General features: G+C 42.5%; 1 protein-coding gene and 1 long non-coding RNA gene across 3 annotated transcripts in view; one reads left to right on the forward strand and one right to left on the reverse strand.

The window, feature by feature from the left end:
- The window catches only part of LOC306962939, a 935,443-nt gene that overhangs the window by 875,454 nt on the left and 45,423 nt on the right, over positions 1-14,566 (forward strand). The gene's annotated exons all lie outside the window — the stretch shown is intronic.
- The window catches only part of sparc (secreted protein, acidic, cysteine-rich (osteonectin)), a 61,754-nt gene that overhangs the window by 8,556 nt on the left and 38,632 nt on the right, over positions 1-14,566 (reverse strand). Inside the window, exons 2-4 of one of the 2 annotated variants that reach the window (XM_079556275.1) lie at positions 6,494-6,560; positions 4,136-4,207; positions 3,409-3,505 (exon numbers count right to left, since the gene is read on the reverse strand). In XM_079556275.1, coding sequence (XP_079412401.1) covers positions 3,409-3,505; positions 4,136-4,207; positions 6,494-6,550 — 226 coding nt within the window. In that variant the 5' untranslated portion in view covers positions 6,551-6,560. The remainder of the gene's footprint in view (positions 1-3,408; positions 3,506-4,135; positions 4,208-6,493; positions 6,561-14,566) is intronic. The other variant, XM_079556274.1, reaches the window with a different exon arrangement.

Consider the following 14,566-nt stretch of genomic DNA (forward strand, 5'->3'; position numbering starts at 1 on the left):
AACAAAAACAATGCATTCTTATTGAGAGAATCTCAGTGAGGTTATGAGGTGAACTCAAGTATTGTTTGATAATCTAACCCTGTGAGTGAGCTCTTCTCCTGTGGACACTGTGAAATGTTCCGTTTTGCTTCATTGGGATGTATGAAAGTGTCTGGTGTGAGAACCATTGGCCTCACGCAGGGCAGCACATCCTCTTCAGAGGGTTGAACAAACACAGGTGCATTTAGAAAAACATGTCTCCCATTGAGCATGTTTGGGATCATCTGAAATATCATGAAAAATGGTCTGGATTGTTGCCACTCAACGGCTGAATCTCCAAACCAGCGCGGCCTCAATGTAAGTGTTTTAGTCAGTGTTTGTGAGATTTATCCCAAACATAATCTCCTTTAGACGTGTGGATCCAGTGGGAGGTGAGACCGGAGTTTCTGTGATCAGAGTGTGCAGCCAAGGCTAATGCTAACACTAACGGAGAATAAAGCAGTCGTCCTTTACGGTGGCTGCATCATAAACGCTGATATTTTCACTGTACATCCACGATCTACTGCGCACCTTAAAGGAACAGGCCACCGTTTTTCCATTCTGAGATCTGTTCTTACTTGAGCTTAGATGAGTTGATCCGTACCTGTCTGGTCTTTGTGCCTGCGCTCAGTTACGGAAAAACGACCAAAGATGTTGTTAGCATTTGGCCTCTTCCAGTGTATTCCTATGGCTCCAAACGGGGTGAAGTTAGAAGCGACCTGGATACGCCACAGCTGTGAGGGGGGGAAGTGCTGCTAACACAGATTTAGCAGCACTATATCTCTTAGCTTTGTCCGCTAGCCTGTTAGCTTCTTCTCCGTGACTCCATTACAATTGTTTGTTGTTGTTGAGCAAAATTGCGGTTAACCTCTGACCCCCGCCTTAACGGAGCCTTTGTAAGCGTTTCCCAAATCTAAAGGCTTCTTTAAAAAGTGTCAAAATAGCGACATAATGAAAAGCAAAGGGAAAGCTTTTAGGTCTTGGCTTTCAAATGAAGCATTACTCGAAATGAAAAAGTATTAACATGTCAAAATGAGCGCTGGCCACGCCCACTGCAGACAGTGTTACGTCTGTTACGAGCCTTGCCAGATGGAACTCACTATTTCCAGCCCAAACCCCACTGGAAATCGTCCTGAAAGCTGACAGATGAACAGTTATTAGAGAAAAACTTCCTCCAGTGTTGACATTAATCATGAGTCTTTAAAGTCTGTTTGTGTTTTCATTTTGGTGGAGCGACGTCAGAGCTGGTAGAACGGCTCCAGAGCTGTGGCGGCTCGGTGGTTTTAACAGGAGCCAGAGGAACATGTCATTATTCTGTCTCTGTCTGAGGCTCATTCACAATCTGTCATTAACTGGGTTTGATCCACCGCCCACTGACAAAGCTCTACACAAAGCTATACACGAAGCTCTCCACGAAGCTACACACGAAGCTCTCCACGAAGCTCTCCACGAAGCTCTCCACGAAGCTCTCCACGAAGCTCTCCACGAAGCTCTACACAAAGCTCTCCACGAAGCTCTACACAAACTCTTTCCACGAAGCTCTACACGAAGCTCTACACGAAGCTCTCCACGAAGCTCTACACAAACTCTTTCCACGAAGCTCTACACGAAGCTCTACACGAAGCTCTCCACGAAGCTCTCCACGAAGCTCTCCACGAAGCTCTACACGAAGCTCTCCACGAAGCTCTCCACGAAGCTCTCCACGAACGCCACGAGCGGAAAACTGAGCACACGTCATTCACGAACAAAGATCTACGACGAACTTCACCCAGAGTCACTGTTAAACCATCTCTGTGCAGATCTATGGCTGTGGCTCCTCTGTTATGTCAAACTCAGCCGCACTGGCCGCCATAAGGCCAAAGGTTCACGACCTTTATGAGACAGTCACGTGACCTTATTCACATGTGCTGAGAGAGAAGATGTTTTTGTTTCATGTGGATGGGTCGAGCCGTATCAGAGACATTAGCCACAAACCAAGTCCACAATGCAGCATTTCACACGTGAACAGAGGGGGGAGTAAGTCACTGAAGGCAAGTCTCGAGGCAAGTCCAAGTCATGAAGGTCATGGGGTCAAGTCAAGTCGAGTCATAGCTTTAGTCAAGTCTTTCTTTAGTCACCTCAAGTCACAAACGTCAGCTTTAAGTCTAATTCCTCTTTTCAAAATGTGTTTAATCTACTTGAAAATATTAAGTGTTTTCTCAGGATTTAGCGATTTTGAAAATTTAGGCTAAAAATCAAACTTTTCAAAATCTAATGGATTTGGATTTAAAGTCTAATTAATATTTAAATCGCTACAAAATGTTAAAGATATATATTTTAAATGAAAAGTTTAGTATCCAATAGGAAATGTAAGCAATGGAGTCCATGCGTTCCACTCATGTAATCTCATTTTCTTTTTATGTGCAAACTTCTTCTTGGTTGTGGAGACAGTCCTCATGTATTTCTGTAAATTGTAAATGTTTATGTTGAATGTGGGGCAGACGCTCAGAAGCTTCTTGCTTCAGCCGACTCCTTTTGAGCATCTGTGACTGATTAATGTGTATTTGTAAATCAGGAAAATGTAGTTGCTCAAATAAATTAAATTAAACTAAACTAAACTAAATGCTCCAGTCTATCTACAAAATTACTGGGACAGCATTTTTTTAAAACATTGAAACAGAGTCTTTTAAACATGAGCTGCTTTTCCTGCTGTCTGAAAGATAAATATAAAATTATATTTTTATTTTTCTTAGTTTCTGGCAGTTTTTGTGTCAGTGGTTCCCCTGTAATGCCCCGGCCCCTGTATACTCGGATTCGCCCCTGCTCAAAGTAGATTCTGCAGCATTCAGTCCCGTAAAAACCTCAAAATGCTGTAACTTTAGAGAGAACGACTTAAAACAGTGAAAAGCCCCAATATTTGTGTCATTAATCAGCTCTAACATGGTGGTTCTGGAGGCTCCGTCTGTGCTGGAGCTTCAGTCATTGTTTTGAACGTTTTCCTTCATAAATGTCTATGAATCTTCAGCTCTTCACTCACTGTAGAAAACTTTGAATGCCTCCAAAGACACAGATATTTCCTCCTGCCTTTAAACGCTATATTGACTAAACGCTCCGTCTGAAGCCGTAAAAGCATGAGGCTCATTACCAAATGTAAACATAGATGCTCCGCTTTTACGCACTGAATCCTGATCTTTCAACAGTTTGACTCAAGTAAATAATAACTATAAAGTCATTATTTATAAAGCGAGCATTGAGAGTCACTGGCCTCAAGTCAGTCTCGGATTCAAACCTGGAAAAGTTAATTTAATGGGTCTTATTCTGGGAACAAAGTGCGTAATGACGAGAAATAGAGTAGAATGTGTGCAGCTCCATCCGGAACTTTGAAAACTCAGCAAACAAACAGTAACTCACTGTCCAGAGTGTCCTCCACCACCTCCTCCTCGGGGTCAATGGCCTCGTCGAAGTCTCCCACCTCCACCTGCACCGGGTTAGCACCGACCTCTGGCTCCTGGAACAGCACAGACGGGGTTAAAACATTCAAACTCTAAAGCCTTTTTCAACCAGTACGAGTTTATTTAACACCTTTACTAAACCTAAAAACATTCTGCCTCATTATTGACTTCAGTATTTTTAATGACATCCCTTTTCGGCCGGGTTTGTTTGCTCTCTCCTCCCTCCCACTTCCCCGTCTGTCCCTCCAGGTCTATTTCTGCCTCCGGGACAGAACCACTTAAACGCTCTGGTTTCCTGAAGTCGGTCGTCAGCTCCGGACTGACCACAGCAGCTCGGTCCACATCTGGAGAAGTGCGACGTTTCCTCCCCCCCTCCCCTCCACCCCCAAAAACCCGAAGCTAAAATTACAGCCGCGCTAAAGCCTCCACGGACCCTCGGGACCTTCAGAGAACCAGGATCACACGGAACGGGATGTTTTTCAGGAGGAGGGACGAGTGAAAGCAGAGAATAATCGTGTGGTCGGTTCTCGGATGGTGTTGGCTTCCACAAACATCTGGACTTGGATGTAAAAGCCTTTGTCTGGTGTGAGTCTTTGGTTTAAGATTCGGTTCCCGGACAGAAGTGGATTTGAGGAGGTTTTGGCTTCATAAACTAAACAGCTGCGTCCTGTTTGTTAAATTCTGACCTCCACAACGGTCTCCTCCTCCACCAGCACCTCCTCTGGGACCGGCTCCTCCACGATCAGCTCCTCCTCCATCTGAAAACAACACACAGTTACCTCGTCGTGCAGAGAACTGGAGAGATCAGATCAGTATGTGCAGCTGTGGGAACGTGGTCTGCACTGGAGCTGTGACTGATTAAGCATTGCATCATGGGATCCCTCATTATATTTGTGAGACGGTGAAACTGAACTGAAGTGAACTGTGAGAAGACACTGTTTACACACAAACTGAGCCAGAAAACTGTGAAACTTGTCCCTTATCTTAATGTGCTGGGAATGATTTACCCAAATCTAAAAGCGTATTGCCTGGAGAGCACCAATGAGTAATGCCTCATTTGAAAGCCAAGACCTACAAAAGTGAGAAAGCACACTTTTTTATCATGTTTTAGTCTCGTTTTTGTCAAAAATATATTTGCATTTGTGTTTTTGGTGCTTTTTTTTTTCAAGCTTTTAGATTTGGGTAAAGCCAAACTGGAGAAAATGTGCTTGGTTCAGACGGGGGTTAAAGAGGGGGTATTCTGCTTTTTTCAGTCCCATAGCACCAGTCTATATCACACTATGATGACAAACCTTCTGTTGGTCTATAAATGCAGTAAATTAGAATAACTGCCTTGTATAAAATGTCTCTCTCAAAATGGCTGTAGTGAATGTCTTGAAATAGGCCTCTGTCTCTTTAAGAACCTCTGAGCCTTTAGACACGCCCCCTCCACACGCTGTCTGTGGCATCAGTGGGGAGGGGGTTCTGCTGAGGAGCAGTGGTTGGTTACTCGGCTGGTGACGAAAGCTCGGAGGCGTCTCCAGGAGGTGGGGGCGTTCCTAGGAGGACTCAGGCAAACCTGTCCCTAAAATGGCCGCCATCAGAGTTTTTACAGATGACTCAAAAATACGTGAATGTGCCAAGGCAACACTTCAGCCATGTTTTTAATGAGGGAGTGACATAATAACATGATGGAAAGCTGGAAAAGGTCAATTTTGCAGAATACCCCCCCTTTAAGAAATAAACCTAAATTAACCCCCGCCTGAACAGAGCACATTCTCTCCAGTTTGGCTTTACACAAATCTAAAATCTACTTTTTTTTGTCTTTTTATTGGTTTATTTGGTCGGGACAGTGCATGTTAATGAACATACATGTGGGTCTCATGCATGTAAACAAGCCACACAGGATCGTAGCCTTGAGCTAATTTCCATCCGTCGTCCCCCATGTGCACTCTCAAACACACTCTCATTCAGCCTGGCCTATTGTACATGTTTTTAGTGGTAGGGGAAACCGGAGGAAACCTATGCAGACATGGGGAGAACACGCAAACTCCACAGAAAGACCCGTCCAGGTGGGAATCGAACCCGGGACCTTCTAGCTGTGAAGCACGAGCGCTAACCACTGTGCCACCGTGCTGCCTGTTCTTGCACGGTGTGTCAACATAGCAAAAAAAATGAAGAAAAAGAAGAAAACGAGCATGAAAACAAAAAGAAAAAAAAAGGTAAGAGCAAATATACAGTGACAGAAAAGTGAAAAAACAAACGCGGCCAAAATTAGATGAACAAAGTGGCAACAACGCAAGGAAAAGAACCATCAGTTTTGTAGGTCTTGGCGTTCAAATGAAGTGTTCCTCTGGCCTATAGGCTGGAAGCTCCAGAGAAGCTTTTAGATTTGGGTAAAGTTGAACAGGAGAAAATCTGCTTGTTAAGGCGGGGGGTAAGAGGTTAAACTAAGTCATTCCACTTCCTGTGTGTTTTCACCAAAAGGTTATAGTTGTGGGGGGAAAAAATACTAGTTCTTAAAGGTACATTATGCAACTTTAAGTAGACAAAAGAACAAAAAGATGTTGCCAAAGATGATCTAGAAATAAATAATCTTGGATAAAGTATATTTGCCCATGATTTGAGTCAAACAGATCCACCAGTGGAAGTAGTATTTCTGTATCGCAGGTTATTTTACTGCACATTTAAATGACTCTAATTAAGGTTGAATAAAAGAGTTGTTGTTTATCTCCTGTGTTTTCTGTTCCAGCCTTTTGCAGAATGGTATGTGAGTGCATCATACACGTGAGCCACACCTAAACTCCGAGGACGAGCTCAGGGTTTCCATGTTTACACTCGACCACAGGAAAAGCCCAGACGACAGACAAAGAGAGGAATGAAGTCACAAAGAGAGGAATGAAGTCACAAAGAGAGGAATGAAGTCACAAAGAGAGGAATGAAGTCACAAAGAGAGGAATGAAGTCACAAAGAGAGGAATGAAGTCACAAAGAAGAGAGAGGAGAGAGTGGGAGACACACAATGGAAGGAAGTGAGTCATGAAGACAGAGAACGGAGTAACTCACGGGAGCAGCCAGAGCCTGAGAGGCCAAGCACAGCACCAGGACGATCCACACCCTCATCTTCAGTCTGAGGAGAAACACAAGAGCACATTTTTTATACAGTTACACTTTATGAATATAGTCAAGATGCAGCACTTAAATAAAGCTCAGCTAAATAACTCTGTCCACTCTTGCACCATATTACACAAACTAGTAGTGATGTCTCAAAAAGGGCTTCACTCAGATTCAGATTCAGTTCATTGGCCATTTGCAGAATAAAACCACGTTGGAAAAAAATGTGCAATGTCAACTACACATAAAATGACATAAAAAGCTTAACTCCTGCCCCTAGAGGCCATAAGCGCCACTGCAGGTGTCGTACATGTTGTTGTTTTTTTACTTATTAATCGTCCGTGAGAGTAAATCCTACACTGACAGAAAAGACAAAGGGACAGAGGGATATTGTTCATCCAGTTACACAATGGAGATCTTTTTTTTTTTCTGTGGTTTTCTGTCCAGAGACACCAGGGGGCGATAAAGGACCCTCCAATCAACCCATTAACCCCTTAACTCCCACGTGAACCGAGCACATTTTCTCCGGTTTGGCTTTACCCCAATCCAAAAGCTTCTGGAAAAAAGCTGAGACGAAAACAATGATGGAAATGTGACAAAAAAGTGACGAAAAATGTCACAAGAAATTGACAAAAAATTGACGAAAAAATGACAAAAATGTGAAAAAAAATGTAATAAAAAATTGACCAAAAAATGACAAAAACTTGACACAAAATGACAAAAAAATGACAAAAATGTAATAAAAATTTGACAATTTTTTTTCAAAAATGTGATAAAAATGTTCGAAAAAATGACAAAAACTTGACAAAAAATGACAAAAAAATGTAATAAAAATTTGACCAAAAAAAATTCAAAAATGTGATAAAAATTGTTCGAAAAAATGACAAAAAAATGACAAAAATGTGATAAAAATTGTTCGAAAAAATTACAAAAAAATTACAAAAAAGTGATACAAATTTGACCAAAAAATGAAAAAAACTTGACACAAAATGACAAAAAAAAATGACAAAAATGTGATAAAAATTGTTCGAAAAATGACAAAAAAGTGATAAAAAATTGACAACAAAAAAAAGACAAAAAATGTACATAAATGAGTTGAATACCCAACAAAAAAATGATGGAAAAATATCTGATGACGTGAGGAAAAAGATCCTCTCGGTTCAGGCGGGAGTTAAGAGGTTAACACTTGTATTACCCCCAGAGAGACGACGGAGAGGATTTATTAAGGTAAACACGTTACTTAGTTCTGCTTTAAAGAGACTAGATACAAGTTGGTCATTTTATGCTCACTACTGCCACCTCAGGTCTTATATGTAACTGCAGCTTCTATATTAAGCTCGTGCATGACGGCACTTGAGAGCAGAAGTAAAACCTTTCTGAGTGATTTTAAAGGCAGTTGTGGTGAACAGGTCATTAGGACATGGAGGAACATGTAGGGGGAGGAAAATACTTCATTTTAACATTTCTAAACTCTAAAAGTGCCTTGTTTAAAGTGATCACAGCTTGGGGAAAGAAGTATTAAAATGGACGACCAGTAGAAGCTCCATGGAACAGAACCAGATTCCAACAGATTCCTCTTATACATCGGCCAGAAACATCAATATCAAACTGTTTGTGTGAACTATGGAAGCGCCGCACGCCTGATTTAAGCTTCTATTGCACACAGTTGGTGCTTTGATCATGTTTATGAGAAGTTCTGAATCTTTACAAGGCTTCTTTTTTTTTTCCAGGAAAGCCTTGAAGTGTCACAAGGCTTCACTCACGAGTTCCTTATTCCTCCAAAGTCTGAAGTCAACGCCAAATCAATTGCTTTTATAAACCTGTCCACTACAAGGGGATTCATCAGGCTCGAACCTCTGACCTTGTGTTTACTTTCCCGGTAAAGCTCCTAAAGTTCAAGTCTCTGCCTCTTTAAGCCTCTCCACATTCTTGGCCTTTCTCTGCCCGTCACTGTAACCTCGCTCTCAGTAAGTGGACACTCTCCAGCTCCTCAAACAAACTGCTCTTTGTCTCCTTTGTCCTGAAACATCCAGGGCTGGACCGGCCCTTCGAGCGCTCCGGTTTACACACCGTCCCCGAACATCTCGCTGGGAAAAGGTTCAACTCATTCAGGACGAGAGAAACAAACTCAAGCTTTAGAGGGACGATTCTTGAAGAGCTTCTGCAGAACTTATTCGACCAAATGAAAATGAACTCTCCTCCACGTTCCCTGAGCCTCCGCATTAGGTAACTCCCGTCTTGCCGTTTTTATTTTTTTCTCTGTTTGGACTGAGCTAAACAGGTCTGAGTTTTCCACAGCCCGAGGAAAAGCACTTAAACGCCTCGTGTTTCTCAACAGGTGGAGAGCAGGACTTTCCGCCGTAAAAGGAGTAAACACAAACATTGGCCCTGGCGGCGCTGTCAACACGGGGCCAAATGAGTTTTCCACAGAGGAGATTTGTGATGGCGTCTCTGGGAAAAGCTGACTGTGTTTTACTGTGGCCCCGATTTGATGAAAAAGGAGCTTTTTCACCTCTGCACGGGGAGAAGGTCCTTTAGTCTGTTATCGGCCATCTTCAGGGTTACAGGAGAGTTGTTTTCTCCAAGTCTGCATCTCCAAATATCCAAGTGTGCTGACTGAAGAGCTCACAGCATATGAAAGACCTTCTAGTCTCTAAAACCATGTGTGAGATCTGTGTGAGTGAAGCACAACTTACATGACCAGTGCTGTTCCTAACCCGAATCATAACCCAAACTCCCTGATCAGGGTTAAAGGTCATACGTGATAACTCTTCCTCAGCCTCTGCGGGCGGTCTCTGTGGCTGCTTCCGAAACGGTCAGATTGCTAAGAGCTCTTACGCCAAACCGGATGTGCGTCAGCGTCCGCCATGACAAGTTGTCTCCGAATTGGTAAGTCAGTTAGGAAGGAGTTAGGAAAAGGAGCCTTGATGCTAACTATCATGGCCACTTTAGCATAGGGACCTCTGATGCTAACTATCATGGCCACTTTAGCATAGGGACCTCTGATGCTAACTATCATAGCCACTTTAGCATAGGGACCTCTGATGCTAACTATCATAGCCACTTTAGCATAGGGACCTCTGATGCTAACTATCATGGCCACTTTAGCATAGGGACCTCTGATGCTAACTATCATAGCCACTTTAGCATAGGGACCTCTGATGCTAACTATCATAGCCACTTTAGCATAGGGACCTCTGATGCTAACTATCATGGCCACTTTAGCATAGGGACCTCTGATGCTAACTATCATAGCCACTTTAGCATAGGGACCTCTGATGCTAACTATCATAGCCACTTTAGCATAGGGACCTCTGATGCTAACTATCATAGCCACTTTAGCATAGGGACCTCTGATGCTAACTAGCCGGTGATTAGGAGCTATGTGCCGTCCCATAAGCCACTGCGCCAATCCCCCACCCCACTCGGCCCCACCCTCGAGTGATTCATGCGCAACCACTGTTGATTGACAGGAGCACATTTAATAATAAAAATAATAATAATAAAAAAATAAGATTCTGCACAAGCCAAACTTTATAAAAGTGATAAATCCATGTTGTCGTCCCCACAGCTCAGTCACATGTCAGTGTTAAAGAGGAAACTCACACCACATGGATCATTTGCTGCTGTCGCTTTAAGAAACAGCTGTTGAAATAAAATAACACTAAAGGGAAATGTTTGGATCATTTGGATTTATTTTTCTCCTTAAATGTCTTTGTTTGGACACTATGTTGTTGTTGGACACTAGGGGGCGACATGCACTTTTGTTTGGCCTCACTCTACCAATAACTTTAAAGAAGAAGAAAAGCAGCTGTTGGTGATGTCACTTCCCTTTCCCCTGTTTAAGGACGGACGGATTGTTCAAATTCTGCTGAAGCTCTAGTTCCCGAACTGCATAGATCTAACAGTTGACCCATGAAAGGTTAAGGAGTTAGTTGCTGTGTTAGTGCTTAGAGGCGATAATTTGATGGTTTCGGACGCAGCCTCTCTCTTTTTCCTCCAAGCTTGTGTCGTCTAATACAATGTAAAGTTCGATCATTGCCCTGCTGTCCATCTGCATCAGGTCCCACAGGATCTTTGCTCAGTAATATTTGGTGTGCTAGTCATGGAATCAATTGTGTTCTGTCCTTTAGTACAGGGGCTCCCAAACTTTTCAGGCTGTGACCCCAAAAAACACAGCTCAGGACCCCACATGTACTCACAATATTTTGGTTGCCAACACTGCAAAAAGGGAACATCAAGCATTGGCTTAAATGACGAGTTGAGGAATCTTGTTTTGAGCGGTTTTCACCCGTTTAGACACTTTTCCTGATCGGCCCAAGTTTCCTTTGCTTGTTTGAAGACATTTCAGACCAGTTCTAGGGTAAATCTCGCTTGAAATAGGAAAGTAAAATTGCCAATGAGATAAGACCAATTTTCTTACCCCATTGGCAAAGAAAATGACCTGAAATAAGGACGAAATGCATCGAAACGAGTCAGAAACATCTCAGAACAAGTGAAATAATCCAGGACAAATGCCCAACAACTTCTTAGTCAAAACAGCTAAAATTTGGATTATTGTGCTCAAATTGAGATGTTTATACTGATCTAGTTAAATACTTTTTGCAGTGAAACTTTTAAGATAAGATAAAACCTTTATTGATCTCACAAAGGAGAAATTCACTCGTTACAGTCGGCGTTCAAGAAGAAGAGTTAATAAAGTGCAGCTGATGCAGAGATTATTGCACATGTTACTTCACAGTCTTATTGTACAGTCTGCGCTCCGTCCTGCACTGAGGGTGTCTCAGTCTGCCACTGAAAGAGCTGCTCAGCTCCTCTACAGTCCCGTGCAGTGGGTGGGAGGTGTTGTCCATGATGGAGGTGAGCTTGGCTAACAATTAATATCTGGTTTATTTATTCATATTTGAATACTTCGCGTTGTTACTTGGCTTAAGGCAAAAAATATACCCTGAATTCCGGAAAATACATAGTTTTAAACATTTTTAAACTCCGTATAGCCCCTTTAAATAACTGTCCCTCTGATTTCCTTGTGTGGCAAATATATCAACAACATAAATCAATTGGTCCCTAGCAGTTATTCAGATTTGTTGATACAATTACTGGATCTTTTTTTATTTATAGCGCCTTTCACAGACATGGTCACAGCGCTTTTACATGAGACCGTTGTTCACTCGCTCCTCTCTCAGTGTGAAGTACGTTTGTAGCTTGATCAGTGTGTTAGCGCTCATGGCCTCGGGAGTTTCCCGGTGTCAAAGCTGCCCAGAGCTCGGTTTGTGGGGATTCGCTCGAGGCTTTTGCCGCATCGCTGGACCCTCCATAATAATTCAGCGGTTAAGAATAAACGCATTTATTTTGTACCTGAAGCCATGTTAGCTACAGCACGGGACGGGAGGGCATCCAGCTTCCCCCGCTCCAGTGTGCAGACGTGCAGGAGGACAGCGATAGAGCGACACATGACACAAAACTCAGTAAACTATCTTTCAAATGTCTCATTCATCTGCACCTGAGCCCCTGAGGTCATTTCTACAGAGACAAAACACCAACAGAAGTCACTGCACAGTTCCTCAGCACAAGACTTCATCTGGTCAGTCTGCTTTTATATACTGAACTTAAAACCATGACTCACCTCTCCAGTTAAGTCTTGGCTGAAATCGAAACAAGAATGTACCCGTTTGTGTGTGTAAATGATTTACATAGTGTATATAGGTCCGTTTTTAAGATAAAATGTTAATGTCGTGTAGAAAGGCCCAACCAGGGACTGGAGTTTAAAATTAGCACTAGCTATTAACTCTTTTTGCATCGCATCAGTTACAAGCTTGTTTGTACTATGTTGACTTGCAATGTCCCTGTCAAATAAATCAATAAATCAATCTAAAAATCTATAAATCAGGCACACCGTAGGGTTTAAGGGGTGGGGGGAAAAGCCACCTCAGCCTCTCCATCTGCTCCTCCTCTTCACCACCACCAGTGTCTCGGCTCCAGGGAAGATCATCATCACACTCTCTTCATCACAGGGTTCATTTACTCGACCCGTCATGAGTGTTTCATCGTCATTTTAGTCATTGATTCATCTGATCTATTGTTAAAAGGCTCGGTTTACTTCCTTGTAAGATCATTCTGAAGTCCATTCACTGTCATTGCTCTCGTTGTCCCGTGTCCATAACCATAACCCTCTCTCTCCCTCTCTTAAGCCCCGCCTCCTCCACCCCGCCACAATAAAAGCCCCTTTGTGCAGCAGAGCGGGGCTTGTTGTTGCTTGGGTTCAGACATCTCTGCGTTACATCCAATCTCCCGGAGAAAGATACGAGGGCAAAGGCTCAAGGCGTTTGACATGAAAGAGAAACATCCCCCAAAACAAGACGGTATCGGAGAAGACGAGGTGGGGGGGGGCGGGGGTACATGTTTCAGACAAAACTTGTAAATATGAGAATCAAAACAGGAAATCCTTTTGCTCGTGCAGTGGCCACATTCAGATCTATGGGTGATGATCCCTATGACTCACTGCCACTGTTTGTCACTTTTTGCCACTTTTTTTTTTTTTTGTTGCATTTGCAGCCTCTTTTTTCGTCTCGTTTTTGTTGCTTATTTCAAGACACTTTTAGATTTGGGTAAAGCCAAACTGGAGACAATGTGGCTGGTTCAGGTGGAGGATCCCTGCACTGAAGGGCACCACAAAGATATGCTTGAAACAAAGACTTTATACGTGTCTTTCAGTCATGTGACTTTTGTTGTTATGGCGGCCATTTTGAATACCGAAATAGAATTATGCAGTACTACAACATGCAACAATATCTACTCAGGATATAAATGAAAGACGACTGATCGACAGTGCTCGGAATCATCGCTCATGAAGAAAACAGTAAAAACACGACCCTAGAGACGCACGTTTATGTGAAGAAACCAGTGAGTCAGTGTTTTAGACGTTAGCATGCTACCGGTTAGCATTTAGCTTCAACAGCTCAGCTCTGACCTCTCTGAGAGAAAGCCCTGAACCACAGGATACAACATGTGACAGAGGTCAGAGCTGTTACTGTAGTGTTTCCTCAGTTTCATAGATGTGAGACACACATGTGTTTATCGTGTTGAAGCAAACCAGTAGCATGCTAATGTCTTGAGCAGCTTAAACACTGACTCAGACTGAGACTCTGTTGGTTTTCTGCTCCCTCTTTGATGTGCTCATTTAGTCTTCAGAGTGAAGCAGATCTTTAGTAACTCCTGCTGTCGCTCCACAGACAGAGCTGCCACGTCTGAGCCACATTTACTGTTTCATCACATAAACCTGCGTCTCTGGGACTGTGTTTTATCTTTATGAGCATTTTTTCTGAGTACATAAAACTGCTGCTGTTAATCAGTCGTCTTTGTGTCTTTGTGATGTCATTATAAACGCATGTAAACCCAAGCAGCGCTCCAACAAAGCTAGTTTTGAAAATGGCTAAAAGTGCCAGTAATTATATCAACAAATCTGAATAATTGCTAGAGACGAATTGATTTATGTTGTTGATATAATTGCCAAGAAATCAGAGGGACAGTTATTTAAAGGGACTATGCAGAGTTTAAAAATGTTAAAACTAAGTATGTTCCTCCCCCTACATCAGGAGGACCGATTTTCATAATGGCCAAAACACCAAGGGCTGAACCTCACCATTGTGTCCTAAAGTTAAGAACCATTTTGTGCAAATGCCAATGTTTTACATCAGTGGTTCTAACGTGGTCTGGCTCTGAGACCCACCATTACCTTAATGACCCAAATAAAACTGGAATTTGTCATAGATCTTATAAAATATTGTATTTACAACATGTTTTGATTAAACAAGAATGAAATTTGAAAAATTATGGTCAAAACAACCCAATAATATTAATTTGAACAGACTCCAGTGTGTTTCCGTGTAGTTTCAGATGGAAAATATTGAAAAAAAGTTCCCTATAGGCTCACGACCCACGTTTGAGTCCCGACCCACCAGTTGAGAATCACTGTTTTACATTATATATGACCAAGTGGGATGTTCTGCAAGGACATTTAAAAAA

The sequence above is a fragment of the Gobius niger genome, assembly GCF_951799975.1.
Source record: "Gobius niger genome assembly, chromosome: 5".
Classification (NCBI taxonomy): Eukaryota; Metazoa; Chordata; class Actinopteri; order Gobiiformes; family Gobiidae; genus Gobius; species Gobius niger.